The 13,685-nt window shown below is 39.5% G+C and overlaps 1 protein-coding gene and 1 long non-coding RNA gene across 2 annotated transcripts in view; one reads left to right on the plus strand and one right to left on the minus strand.

Annotated features, from left to right (window-relative positions):
* Positions 1-13,685, plus strand: part of MTHFD1L (methylenetetrahydrofolate dehydrogenase (NADP+ dependent) 1 like) — a 229,604-nt gene that overhangs the window by 113,942 nt on the left and 101,977 nt on the right. Inside the window, exon 21 of the mRNA XM_045010255.1 lies at positions 12,921-13,060. Coding sequence (XP_044866190.1) covers positions 12,921-13,060 — 140 coding nt within the window. The remainder of the gene's footprint in view (positions 1-12,920; positions 13,061-13,685) is intronic.
* Positions 993-3,118, minus strand: LOC123366619. The gene is made up of 3 exons (XR_006578155.1): positions 2,459-3,118; positions 1,474-1,568; positions 993-1,116 (listed from the first exon to the last, which is right to left on the minus strand). It is a non-coding gene; the product is annotated as an uncharacterized LOC123366619 (long non-coding RNA).

Here is a 13,685-nt window from a genome sequence, read left to right on the forward strand (position 1 = left end):
CTGGGATTAAAACTCAAAAATTCCAGGCCTACCAGTCCTGTGCTACACCAAACTATACATGCCTTGGTGAAACAGTATCAAGACTTGACAGCTATTCTCTGGGGATACTTTTCTGAGGCTCAAAAGCAAACAAGAATTAAAAGAATTCCCTATGTATTGGTATTTTCAGCTACTCTGTTTTGCTCTACACATCGTAGTGGTCTGAGATTAGATGTGATTGAGAGAAAAGACAAAACAATGACCAGCCAATAACTATATGGACTTCAAACTGGAGATTTGGTTGCAACAATTGGTCATTGGCACTGTATTATACTGAAAAACATACACTGTAGAATGTATCTCATGCTGACAAAACTAGACTCTAGTAACAAAACATAGTTGATGTTCTGTTGATTTAGTGAACCGGGCTCAGTAGTACATCTGTCCTAGCAATGCTGCTGCTCAGTCCAGGTAGACTGGTAGAAAGTAGTTTTCTGTAGAAACATTGGGAGCTCACTGAAACCATATTGGCTAACATTTCTAGCACATTCCAAATCAACACTTAATAAATTCTTGATAGAATGTGGCTCTGACAGGTCTAAAACAGAAGAGACCATGGAACCTCTGGAGTACACAGAGTATGGCTAAACCAGTCCTGGAGAATAGCAGAATCGAGCAAATTGGTGTATGGTTTTGAAGGTTGGGTGTTTACATTTGAAAGTAACTGACTAAGGACTGTTCTTTCATTATATAAAATTGTCTTGAACTGAGTTGCCCATCCTACAAGAGTGGAAAAGACATCTATTGAAAGTGTGGTTAAAATAGTGAATTGTGGTGGGATTGCTACTCCAATGGCCTTATTGCATGATGAACTAATGCTTCTAAAGTGCCTTCAATTTAAGCTCTGGTTATAAGTTCAGAGTGGGAACAGTGCAGATGCTTTTCATGCATGAGGACCCTGCATCAATCCCCATATCTCAAAAAGAGCTCCCAGAGGGTTGAGTAAATAGTCTCATAAATCAGAGGTTGCAGGTTCAGTTTTTACTGCAGCCAATTTGGAATCCAGCATGCAATTTGGGTCCCTTCGTTACAGCATTAGTTGGAGGATACAAAAAGTTGAAGTTCAGAGAAGGGCACCTAAAATGATAAAGGATATAAATAAAGAGTGTGTGAAAGAAATGTATATAATATAACTGTAACTTTAGGCAAAGGTGAATAAGGGAGGATGTGAATACTGTACAGATATTTGAGTGATTATTAATAGAAGGTTGCAAAGGGACTTCTCTTGCGGAGTTGGCTAAATGAAGTGTGATGGTCTTAAATGGAAAATGGAGAAATTCACATTAGTTATTAGACAAATGGCTTAACCAGGAGGAGAGTGAGATAAATTGGCTTGTAATCTAGCTGAGTTAGCTAAAAATCTTAGTGGGAAATGTTACAATCCTGCTCTCTGTAGGAATTGGGGACTGCATGACCCAAGTGGTTTCATTTTACCCATCAGTTGTGATTCTATTCTATGATCGGTGCAGCTCTGCAAGTGGAGTTACTTTCTCACAGTGATTTTCAGCAGCTGAATCCTTCTTCCTTTCCTGAGAATACCAAGTAAAATAATAAAAGTATGTTAGTGTGATTTCTGTAATTTTATGATGCAGGCTGTAGACCCAGTAGTTTGTGTCCTTATCTTGATGCTAGGATTTGAAAAAGTTACCACACAACTTCTAATCAGAGGACTAACCCGCTAGCCAGACATAGACATAAAAGACATAGGTGGGATTCCCACTAGCAAAGTTCCTGGGCAGTCTTGAATGCTTTTAGATCAGCCATGCAGATCAAGGCTCCTCTGTGTTTTTCATGCCTCTAGGTACCCCACTCTGATTTTTGCAGTGTCATGGGTGTGAGTTGCCAATTATTGTTCTTTGACTTGTGTTGCATATTCCTGCCTCATGAGAAGATTTCTTTTTGTCTTTAACTACTGCTGCCATGAACTGGTACTTTTTCTTCTTGAACAGTTTATGGAAAGGCATGCTATTTGTTGATATTAACTTCTCCATGAGTTTGAAACATTTATTATCCTCTTTGTAGACTCTCACCAGCAAACTGCTCTCTTTCTAGGCTCCCTGCATAATCTTGAAGAGTAATTTATAGACCTAGTGTCATACATTTCAACATTCTTTTCCCCACTGAGACATGTAGCTAACACAGTGAAATACTGTTCCTCCTGCAGGTAATAACTAGAAGATGTCCCTTTTCACAGATTCACAAAACATGGCTCAGCAACTTTGTCAAAAATACCAATCCTGATAACGTCTCCGTAATCAGTTTACAAAGAGAAGATACCCTCCAGCTAAAATTAAATATGAATGAAAATAACTAGAGCTGCTTTCCATTTTAGTAGTTTCACCAGTCATATACAGTAAAAAGGTTATGTTTAAATCATGGTGAAGAGCACTGTCCCTGCCCATAATGAATTGGCACTAACCTGCATTATGGGGAAGAGTGGGGTTGAGGGAACTATCACTTCCAACGTTTTTGTCTTAGTGAAGAATGTGGGGGATTGAAGCAGGCTTCCCTCGGAGACCAGTGGTCAGGCTGTGGCTCAACAGTCCCCAAAGTCCTAGGGTCACTTTTCCAGGCAGTCTGTGTGCCCTGTAGCCAAGCTGGAGTCTGTCATTCCCTGGTGCCCCCAGAGTTCTTCCCGATGGTGGGAGCGAGGGGGGAGGTACAGGGACCCCAGCCCTTCCTCTCCACTGGATCACTGCTCAGGGATCAAGGGGGAAGCTAGCAGTGTCTCAGAGTTGCCTCTTCCTGATACATCAGACCAGCCTCCCCTAGACCACTTTCTACCCCCCCACTCTCTCTTCAGTTTGGTGTGTGGTTGCTGCATTCTCCCCACTCCCAGCAGAGGGTTCCCAATGAGTCTCAGCAGTCAGATGGGTATTCTCCAGCCCACTTCTCAGTTTCTGGTTATTCTCCCTTGGCAGGGAGCAGGGGATGGAAAAGGATCATGCCCTTGGCTTCCCAGTTGGGTCTTATCCACTGTCAGAGTCCCCTTTTAAGCAGATCCTCCATTTGGAGCATGCTCTGCAGCTGCTGAGGTGTGAGGACCCTCTTGGGCTAGCACCGCTCCTGCACTCCCTTAGCCTTTGTTTGCGGTCTGTAAACCGCATCACAGGGAGAGAGATTGTAGCTGAACAGCAACCAGATCCAGAATGGTGCATGCATTATGATGTAGCCTTACATAGGAATGATTGATGACTCAGTACTTGGCATGCCCTGAGTGATTGGACCAAAAGATAGAAACATTGATCATTCTGATTCAACACTGCTCTCTGCAGTGACATCTGTTATGTTCTCTGTGGGCACCAAGCTCCACTGTCTGTGTGCAAACACTTTTTGTTTTATGACCAAAGCAGATTGAGGGGAAGTGGCAAGGTATTCTGTCTGCCTTCCCCTTCTGATAATTGTACCCATTTGAAACAGAAACACACACTCTCTCTTTCTCTCTCTCTGCCTAACTCTTGATGTTAGTTGATTTAATACTGTGTTCTTGTTCTGTGATTTGTGGCAGTCTCCAAGGATACCACTTGATGTTGCAGAAAACATGCTTACTCAGTGCACACTGCATTTCCCTTCACTACCACTTCCTTGTATTTCCACTGCTATTAAAAATACATTGTATTCAAAGATGCATGTTAAAGTTTTATTCTACTTCCACCCAGAATGCGTTCCTCAGCCACCCCAACTTTTCATGAGATGGACAAAACTGCAAAAGCAATGGCTAGACGAGGTGCTGAAGCTAACAGTCCACAGGCTGAATTTGGAGAGGACAGGTTTTCAGTGAAGCGGTTCTAACTCTCTTCCTGCTCCCTCCTTGATTTTTCAGAACCAATATTGACTGACTTTTCAAAGCATGTTGCAAAGCCTTTCTCTTATCCTAGGTTTTTTTCTTAGGCAGTTGGAGGTTGACGGGAGAAGGAGTTTGTCACATGAATTTGTACTTGTGCCCAGAGCTTTAGAGAAGTGTGGTTTTACAAATGGAAGTAAATATCTACATATTTCTGGTATCGAGGTGTCCAGAATTAAACATAATTTAGTAGTAAGAAAACCCTTTTCAGCTTAAAGCATCCAATACATTACCGCAATAGTTAAAAGGGAAAGAGAGAGAGTTATAAAATTGCAGACTGTATCCCAGCAGAATTCTTTTAAATGCTATGAACAGCACTGGCCAATTACCTTGCCTCAAAAATTGGTCAGTGAGATCTACTAATGCTGCTGTTGTGTTAATTGTTGTCCCATGCAACTCCACATAAAAAGTAAAAAGGTTTTAGTTTTTTAAACACTACAATAATTCTTTGCTAAATGAATATGATAGGATATGAATGAGAAAATATGTAGTTACCTTGGTAACATCATTAAGTACACTCTTTTTAAATATAGGATCATCTGTTGTAGCAAAAGAAAGATTAGAGGAAAATGTGTTTTTTTTTCTGTTAGCAAAGATATTAAAAGGACACAGCTGACTTGAAAAAAATCAAACTTATGTCTGAATTCTTCTATCTGTTATTGCTACAAATAACACCTGAGAAGATTACAACTGAAATTGTGAGAGAGAGAACTTTTTTCTATTTTTCAATTAATGCATTAATTCAACAACACTTCATAAATAGTCACTTTTTCTGTTTGCCCTGATTAGCAAGATTCCCCTTGTTGTTTTTGTGGGTCTGTTACACCACACCAAGGCAGAGAAAATAAGAAAATGTGATTGTAAAACCGCAAAACTTGGAAAAGAGGTTCAGGGGCATGTGTGGTACATTAAACTAGTTCTTTTAGTAGTTGACTAGATTTCAAGATGATGATGACTCTTTAATATTTCTGTTGTGTAAGCTCTAGTAATACATTTTAAAGTGATATAAATGGGACCATCTCATTGGTAGTGGACAGCACGAGCATCAGAGACCTATGTCTGAGATCTCGTGCCTGGTCCAACGGGGACTTGAGCACGTACTAGGCTTGTACTGTGCACAACCTCTGAAAGTGGGAGCAACAACAGTGACTCCACATATTTTCAAGAGGAGAAAATATCAGAGCTGTCAGGGTGTGGAAAGGAAGCTTTTTGCACAAACATGGCCAAAGCATCTGTAATGTCCTGCTTTTTATTTTACTAATTTCAAATCCAGTATCTATACAGCAATATGAAATGCTCTCAAATGAGGAGTACTTAACACAGAATTCATATTATACATGAATATTTCTCCTTGTACATCCTTAGACTTTACAAAACAAAGGAATTAAATGAAATTGATATATTGATTAAATGTGCCTTTCTGGAAAGTGGCTCGTAAATCAAATGAAGAGGAAGCATAGTCTTAGTGGTATGGAAATCAGTAGATCAGAGTTCTATATCCTGCTATCTGGCCTCAATAAATAAGTCAAGTTTTCTTTGTCTCAGTTTCTCCATCTGTAAAATGGGGATAATAATACTAACCTACTTACACCAGAGTCATTGTGACAATTAATTTATAAAATATATGTATAGCATATAAAGCATTGGATGGAAAGAGATATAGACACTTAAACCAACTAGCTAGAGGTGGTTGGAAAATGAACCGACACTCTTACCCCACTCTCTGAAAATTTCAACAAAAACTTTTTTAAACATTGTTTTTGGTGAAATTTTCAATGGGAAAAGTTCTGCTTTCTGATAGAAATCGGAAAACAAAATATTTCAGCTGAAAATGTAAATACTTCGATTCAGAAATGCTGCTGTGGTGCCTTGTGTTAATTGTAGTGTAGGTACATTATGCTCCCATTCTATTCTGGATGTCCTGGCACCACGGTCTCATCTCACAGTGAGGCAAAGCAGTTGCACCATTGGAATTTCTGGCCATAGGGTGTAGGCACCAGCTCTGTGAGTGCTCAGGGGCTGAAGCACCCACAGAAAGAAATAGTGGGTGCTCAGCTGGAGACACTGCCAAACAGCTGTTTGGTGGCTGCGGGGTGGGGCAGAGAGCAGCGAGTGAGCAGGCGTATCGGGGAGGGAGCAGAGCGGAAGCAGGAAGAGGTGGAGTGACAGTGGGGGTTTGGGGACAGGGCGGGAAAAGGCAGAGCGAGAGGGGAGACTTGGGGCAGAGTGGGAGGGAGCACCACCAGGGAAAAGAAAAATGTAGTGCCTATGCCATGGGGCATTATGGGAGATGTAGTCTGGCTGGGGAGCCCAGCCCACAGATGAGAATGGGGATATGAGGAAACTGCAGCTGTCTGAGACACTGCCAGGATATCTGAATCAAAATATTTTGGTTTTCAGCTTAAATATTTTGGTTTATGTAAAAAAAAAATCAAAATGTTACTTAAAAAGCAGACATTTTGTGCAAAAAAAATATTGTTCAAAAACCCACATTTCCATCAAAAAATCGCATTGATAGAAAATATTTGACCAGCCCTATAAGTAACATCTCTGCTGTTTGGTTTAAAGGCATCTTTCTAGATTTCATAGTTTCTTCAGACTTTTATGTCATTTCCCTATTAAAGGACAACTTTTTAAAGACAGAGTTCCTATATCAATGTGATGCTATAATATCATGCTATAGATTTACCTTTGGAGGTGAACTAGTTGGAATCGGAAATTCAGTTTTTGGTAGCTGCTTGTTGTTCTGTATTACCGTAGCGTGTCATGGACCAGGACCCCATTGTGCTAGGGGCTGTACAAACACAGAACAAAAAAACAGTCCCTGCAGATAGAATATTGTAAAATAATTTCATTTTCATATAATCTAGTTTCCCAGAATTAAATTTAACTTCGGTCAAAAACATTTTGCAAGACAAAACCATGAATAACTGACATAGGAAACTGAAATTCCAAGATAGTGCTGCTAGCTCAGTAATACCAGCAGTCTGGATTAGCAGTCAACGCTGAGGAAATCCCTGCTTTCAGCTCTGTAGGGATCATCCTGCCATATCATAGGGCATCTTTCAGCTGAGATCATTGCAGTTAAGGATGAGCCATCCTCATGGTTTGGAGGCTGAGCTGAATGACCACATGTTCAGTCAAACTGAGTGGGAAAATACTATATACTCAGTTTGGTGCGCACCTCTGCCTCTCTCAGCCATGCAGTGAAACTGGAGCTTAAATTTTTGAAAGCAAATTCAACTACCTACTTCCTTACAGAATGAAAAACGTTTCTCATGATCATTAGAGCATCCCCCAATGTATGTCCCTCAACTTGCTGGTAGCTGCAACATCTGCCATATGTCCTCTTCTAGCTCCACAAACTTTTGTTGCAACGTAGTACATTAGATACATATGGACAATGAAAATAGGAGTATATGTGTCAGAGCATTTCAGAGAACAGGTACTGGCTGAGTTGACTGGAATCGGAAGTAAAGAGAATAGAGAAGCCCCATTCTTTTAAAATTCTGAATAAGATTAAGCTTATTAAATTCCAAAATCAGTCACAAGGATAGAGGGTCAGGTCAGATAAATTGCAAGAGTCAAAATGGACAAACATCTGGTTTATTCATCCCTCACTGCACTAACAAAAATGTGGTATCCTGTTAGATAAATCACTGATCCAACCTAGTTTATTTTGGCATCTGTGCACCTTGGTACTTTTGACTTAAACAAGAATCTATCAGTATATTACAGCTAACATGCCTTGAGCTCCAGGTTCAAAGTTCATGTGCTCCTGTGACTTTGAACTCTTCTTTTCCTGAGTTTACCAGCAGACAGCTGCACCAGAACTGATCTGTTTACATCAGAGGAGTAAAAAGCAGCTCACAGTTCATAGTTTCCATTTCCTTTTGCATTGTTCAGGAATTCAGGCTCACAATTCTGCGTCCTGAAACTTAGCCTCATGTCTATGTCTCTGACTTGGTATTCAAATACAAATGTTTTGTTTTGATTTTGATTTGCTGATAGAAAATGCTGATGGAAGGGAAGTTAGTTTCATCTAAAATCAGCCTCAGTTTACAAGAAATTCTATTGTGGAATAAATAAGCTTTCATATCACAATTTCACTGTAGCCATGCTGATTACAAATGTTTCTCTTTTTGTAAGGTCTCCTACAGTCCATAAATCTAAACTAGTGTGCATCACTTAACATTGAACTGTTTTATATATTTAGTTATAGCATGATAAATGTATTTTTAGGTGAAGAAACTTTACTATTTTTCTAAAGTGGTCATGACTATGAAATCTGATCAGGTGTAGGAACCACAACACTGTTTGTTCTGGTTTTTCTGACATCCTTCATACTGTACAAGAAATAAAATATCCCCAACTGTGCACAGCCAGGCAATAATTCCATTGAGGGATTCTAGTGATGACATAAACCCTGATAGGGAACCATTAGAGAGGTTTGCTCATACCGATCCCCACCCTGAAGTGGAATTATAGACTTCAGTGACAAGTACCTACTTTGTAGAAAGTTGGAAAATAATCATTTCCCTTGGTTTTTCTTTTATACCTCTCCCACAAATATCTCTTTCTTGTTGTTATCCTTTCTCCTGTCTCCACATGTTTCTGAGCTTTCTCTGATTTTCTCCCTCTCCTTGGCCAAACCCTCTGCGGTGTTTGGTTTACATACTGCATCTCTTTCCTGAGTAAGAATGTTTTGCTTTTTAATTGTTTTGGTAGCTGAATTGACCAAGGTATATGGAAATTAAGTGATTTGTCTGAGGTCCCATAATAATTCACTATTTTGGGCTTGGCCCAATTTAGAGTGGAATCCTCTTCTAAGTTACTTGCACTATATTAAAATGTACCTGCTTTTTAGATTATCATTCGATGAATCTTAAGCAAAATAGAAAAAGCGTTGTTATTTGAACCTGTTTTAGCCATTTGATAAGCCCCTGGTGGGCCGGGCTGGGCCGGTTTGTTTACCTGCTGCATCTGCAAGTTCAGCCGATCGCAGCTCCCACTGGCCGCGGTTTGCCGCTGCAGGCCAATGAGGGCTGCTGGAAGCCAAGTCCAGCACATCCCTCGTCCCAAGCCGCTTCCTGCAGCCCCCATTGGCCTGGAGCGGCAAACCGCGGCCAGTGGGAGCTGCAATCGGCCGAACCTGTGGACGCGGCAAGTAAACAAACCGGCCTGGTCCGCCAGAGGGCTTACTCTGGTGGGCCACGGGCCAAACGTTGCCTATCCCTGGTATATATTATCCTTGTAGGATCTCAGTGCCCTTTATGTTACTAAATTGTATATGTTTATTTTTTTTCTCTAACAACAGGCCTCAAATACTACTGGTGGTGCAATACAAAATTTAGAGTAGAATTAACCAACAAAATATTCGCAGAAAAAGTTTGCATGCTAGTAATAGATTGATTCTCAATTACAATAGGGTCCCTTTACACGTTTCTGCAAGTGTAAAGAAGCCTTAATATAGGAGTACATTGCTTTTATACCCAGGTTATGGTTGAGGTCCATTTACACTGACAGAGCAATTTAAAGAGATCTTAGTGCAAACAAGAATCCAGCCATATATCGTCTCAAAGAAGTTGAGCTGCAGTTAAGATGGTTATAGACCATTTCAACTAATGTTCTTTAAAAGTTAACCATATTATAGCAAGTCTAAATAAAAAGTGTAGCTTTTACAACAGCTGTTGAGTTCTTTTCTCTTGGAAAAAGAATCCAAAATTCTATATACTATTGTATTCTGTATACACTGTAACATCTGACTGCCTTCCAGTAGTGCATTAAGCCACATGACTAATCTCTGTCATGTGGTGTTTGTTCTCTCATCCTCTCCCCAGAGGAAGAAACATGTGCAGTAGTGTGTCTTAGTTGGTTGGTTTTTGTTTTTAATTATTTATTCAATAAAAGTAAGCTTTACACATGTGAGCAGTCAGTAATGTGAGGGAAAATATATGCAGATGCTTCATTGTTTATGGGGTCAAAGGTATAGGTATTAAAAAATAAAGTAATAGGCATTCTAAATGTTTTTTAATCAAAGGTCAAAGCTGCTTCAGACCGTTCTGTTACACACATTTATAATGTGCACTGTCATAAAAGCTGTTTTCAAATGTTTATTATAAATCCCACTGTAGGAGTTTTACAATAAATCAATAACAACAAAGAACAGTGGCTTTTTTAAATGAAAGAAATGAAAATGAAAAATCTGGGATTATTCTAATTTAGCTTCCTTTACTAAAACCATAATTCTGTTCTGTTCTATATAAGTTCTTATAGCACATTCATCACCATAGTATCTGAGCACCTTTCAGTAGTGCATTAAGCAACATGACTACCAATCAGTTATGTGTTGTTTTTCCCTCATCATCTTCCCAGAGGGAGAAGCAGGGGGAGTGGAATGTCTTATTTTGATAGGTTGGTTTGTTGTTTTATTAAATAAATATGCCTGTTGCTATTTGTTTATATTAGACAAGGCAAGGTCAAAGAAATGTGCCTTGGACTTGGAGTGGAAAGTGGTGAGGATTTTGATGGTCCTTAGTTCCTGAAGGAGTTCATTCCACAGCGTTGAACCATCCCCAGAGAAAGTTCTGTCTCCCATATAGAGGAGCTTTACTCTGCCAGAGGAGCTAAGTTGTCGACCACGTTCTTCATCCTGGAGCTTTAGATGGTCATTCAGGTATCCTGGGCCCAGGCCAAGGAGAGCTTTGAAGATAGGGGTCGAGGCTTTGAATTCATTCAGTATTCTATGGGAAGCCAAGTGTAGAGAACAAACAGGTGTAATGTGTGCATGGTAGTCTGTGTTGTTGAGGAGCTGCACTGTGCCATTTTGTACTAGTGGCCCCAATAATCTATTGTGATGATTTTTAGAGACTGTCTAAGCTTTCTTTAGTTTAAAACTGCCGTCCTGAGTATTTTATTTGGAAAAGAAAACTTGTGAACCCTGTGAAAGTGGCACCTAGACTGTATCCTCTGAGAGAATGAAAAGTGACAACCTTGCTATTGTGTTGCATCTCACCACCTTTGGAGGACTGGAACTAGTTCAAAAAGAAGCACATTCATAAAGAGTATCATTTCCTGGTTTTTACTGGATATCCTAATGCAAGATTCACCGAGTTTTAAAATATAAGCTCTTTATGATTTTTTAATTTCTACTTGTAAAAAAGTCAGGCAGTAAGTAAGTCACCTTTCCAGAAAGAAATTTTGACTGATCATTTGATAATTACACAGTATGAAGTATAATGACTTTCCAGTATTTTTCTGTTTGTTATTCATCGTTTTGTCCATTACTTATCACGACCATGGCTTAGCAAGGGGTATTTATTGTATATTTATTTCTTGCTGAAAATCCTCAACATTTCATGTGTAACAGCTGATTGCACTTTTGTTTTGGAGACAAAACACACAATATAAATTATAACCCTGAAATAAAGAAATAACTGTGTTCTTTTAAGTTAATAGTTTTTCATAATAGCTGGTTAAATGGTTTCCTTAAACTTGTAATCATTAAACTAAAACCAGTTTGAACCCTCCTAAGTCCCCATGGCCTCTATTTGTTTATGTTTTAATTGGCACACTGATTTGAAAGCAGGAAATAATATAAAAGTGATTGCACTGATTCTTTGAGCACAAACAGGATTCAAAGTACAAGAGTTTGGCACATTACTTAATCTTCTCGTTATTCTGCATTTTATTTCCTTTGCAGTTGGTAGTCATCATCCCAGCAGCTTTTCTACTGCATCCTGTTTCCTTCCTCACACAGAAGTCAAGCTCTGACGTACCTGACTTTGTGTTTCTCCCTCTTTGGCCTTTAAAATAAGAAAATTCATCCTGTCCGTAGTTGTATTGTTCACACCTAACTTTTCTCACATTGTACAGGGTTCAATTCACTTGTAAAATGCTGAGTTTAGGTATTTCAGCATTTGAAGGGAAAGATGACTTAGGAGGATGAAGAGTTGTAGATGCATAGCTGAACAAATAAAGGTGTCCCCCTCTACTGAATTCTGGGGATTCCCATCCAGCTTTTAATGCAACAAGACACAACTAACTGGGAAGCCGTGGAGAGTCATGCATGTTGCTTTGATGTCTCGCTGGGAGACTGCAAGATCTGTTGTGTCCCTATTAAGAGTTAAGGATAAGAGACGATCCCAAAGAATGGAGTCTGTTGGATGATGGAGGAGTTCAGGGGAAGGGCAGTTAAGAAGCAGAATCATTACTGATTTGTAGTGGAATGGGCGGGAGTGGAACAGAACTTAGCTTGCTCCCATGCAGCTTGGCTGTCTCTATGGACTGCTGCGGATGTGGGTATCCCAGGGAGCCTAGCACCCCACCAGGTTTGAAGCAATTGAATATATGGCAAGTGGGGAAGAAACTAATGCAAATGGCTCAAGAGACACAACAATATCATTATTTCATCTAATATGGACATTTTCCCTTTGATATTTTTAACTCTTAGATTAATGGTTTCATAGATTCCAAGGCCAGAAGGGACCATTGTGGTCATCTAGTGTGACCTTCTGTATAGCACAGGCCATAGAACGTCCCCAAAATAATTCATATCTTTTAGAAGAAACATCCAATCTTGATTTAAGAATTGTCAGTGATGGAGAATCCACCATAAAACTTGGTAAATTGTTCCAATGATTAATTACTCTCACTGTTCAATTGCACAATATCAATATGATTTTATAGGTATTTCATATTGTATTTGTTTAAACATTGTCTGAGAGCAGATGTTTGGGTTTTTAAAAATATTTTAATGTACATAACTACACTAAAATAGTTGTAACACAGGACTGGATGCTACTAAAAGATATCAATTAACTTTTTTATGCAGTACGCTTGGGTGACATATTGTACTTATCAGGAAAAAGAGAACTTACTGTGAGCAGTAAATGGTTGAAGATAATCAAAATCAGTCATGTAAACAGAACTCTGGAGGGCTGGCAAAACGAAGGCAGTTGCATTTTTAAAAGTATGCGGCATACTAGAATAAAGTGAAACATCCCTTGCCTTTAACTGAGTTCTTTATCCTTAACAGTAACTGAAGCTGGTTTTGGAGCTGACATTGGGATGGAGAAATTCTTCAACATCAAATGCAGAGCATCTGGCTTAGTTCCCAGTGTGGTTGTGCTTGTTGCTACAGTGAGGGCTTTGAAAATGCACGGAGGAGGGCCAAATGTAAGTATCTGCACCTTTCTTGGAACACAAATGATAACCTGAAAAATTGTCATTAACATTTGAAATATGTATAAAATTCTGAATGTTAAAAGTGACTAGAAAAGCTCTTAATGTAAACAGTTATTTAGAAATTCTCCTTCCTAAACTCCCTCATCACACTGATGTCCATTCCTGAATTTCCCTAGGAGATTATAGAACTCAAACCAAATGAGTAAGGATTATATAGCTATGAAGAAGTACTGATTCTTAGAAAAGAGAGTGACATTTGTTTATACTTTTTAAAAATCCTTTTAAATTTTATATACATTCTCTCCCATGCCTCTTAAAATAGTGATTTGTAAATCTCAGTGGTGTTAATACCTAAGTGCACGGTCACTGTGAGTGCAGGGTTGTTATGAGCCAGAGAGCTTGGCAGCTGAGCGGGAGAGAGGAATTCACATTGCAGTGTGCTTAGTGGAATCAGGGAGTGTTGAGACTCTTGTCTTGTGACTGGAAGGCCTGAGGCTTTTGCCACTGAGGTGGAGGGAACTTCCTCCCTCTCTCCCCCGTAGGGTTGACTTTTTCTTTTCCAAGCCACCTGATATAAACAAATGTATGGTGTTCCCCCATCCTCTCTATATCACTC

Source organism: Mauremys mutica, chromosome 3, assembly GCF_020497125.1.
Source record: "Mauremys mutica isolate MM-2020 ecotype Southern chromosome 3, ASM2049712v1, whole genome shotgun sequence".
NCBI classification, from domain to species: Eukaryota; Metazoa; Chordata; order Testudines; family Geoemydidae; genus Mauremys; species Mauremys mutica.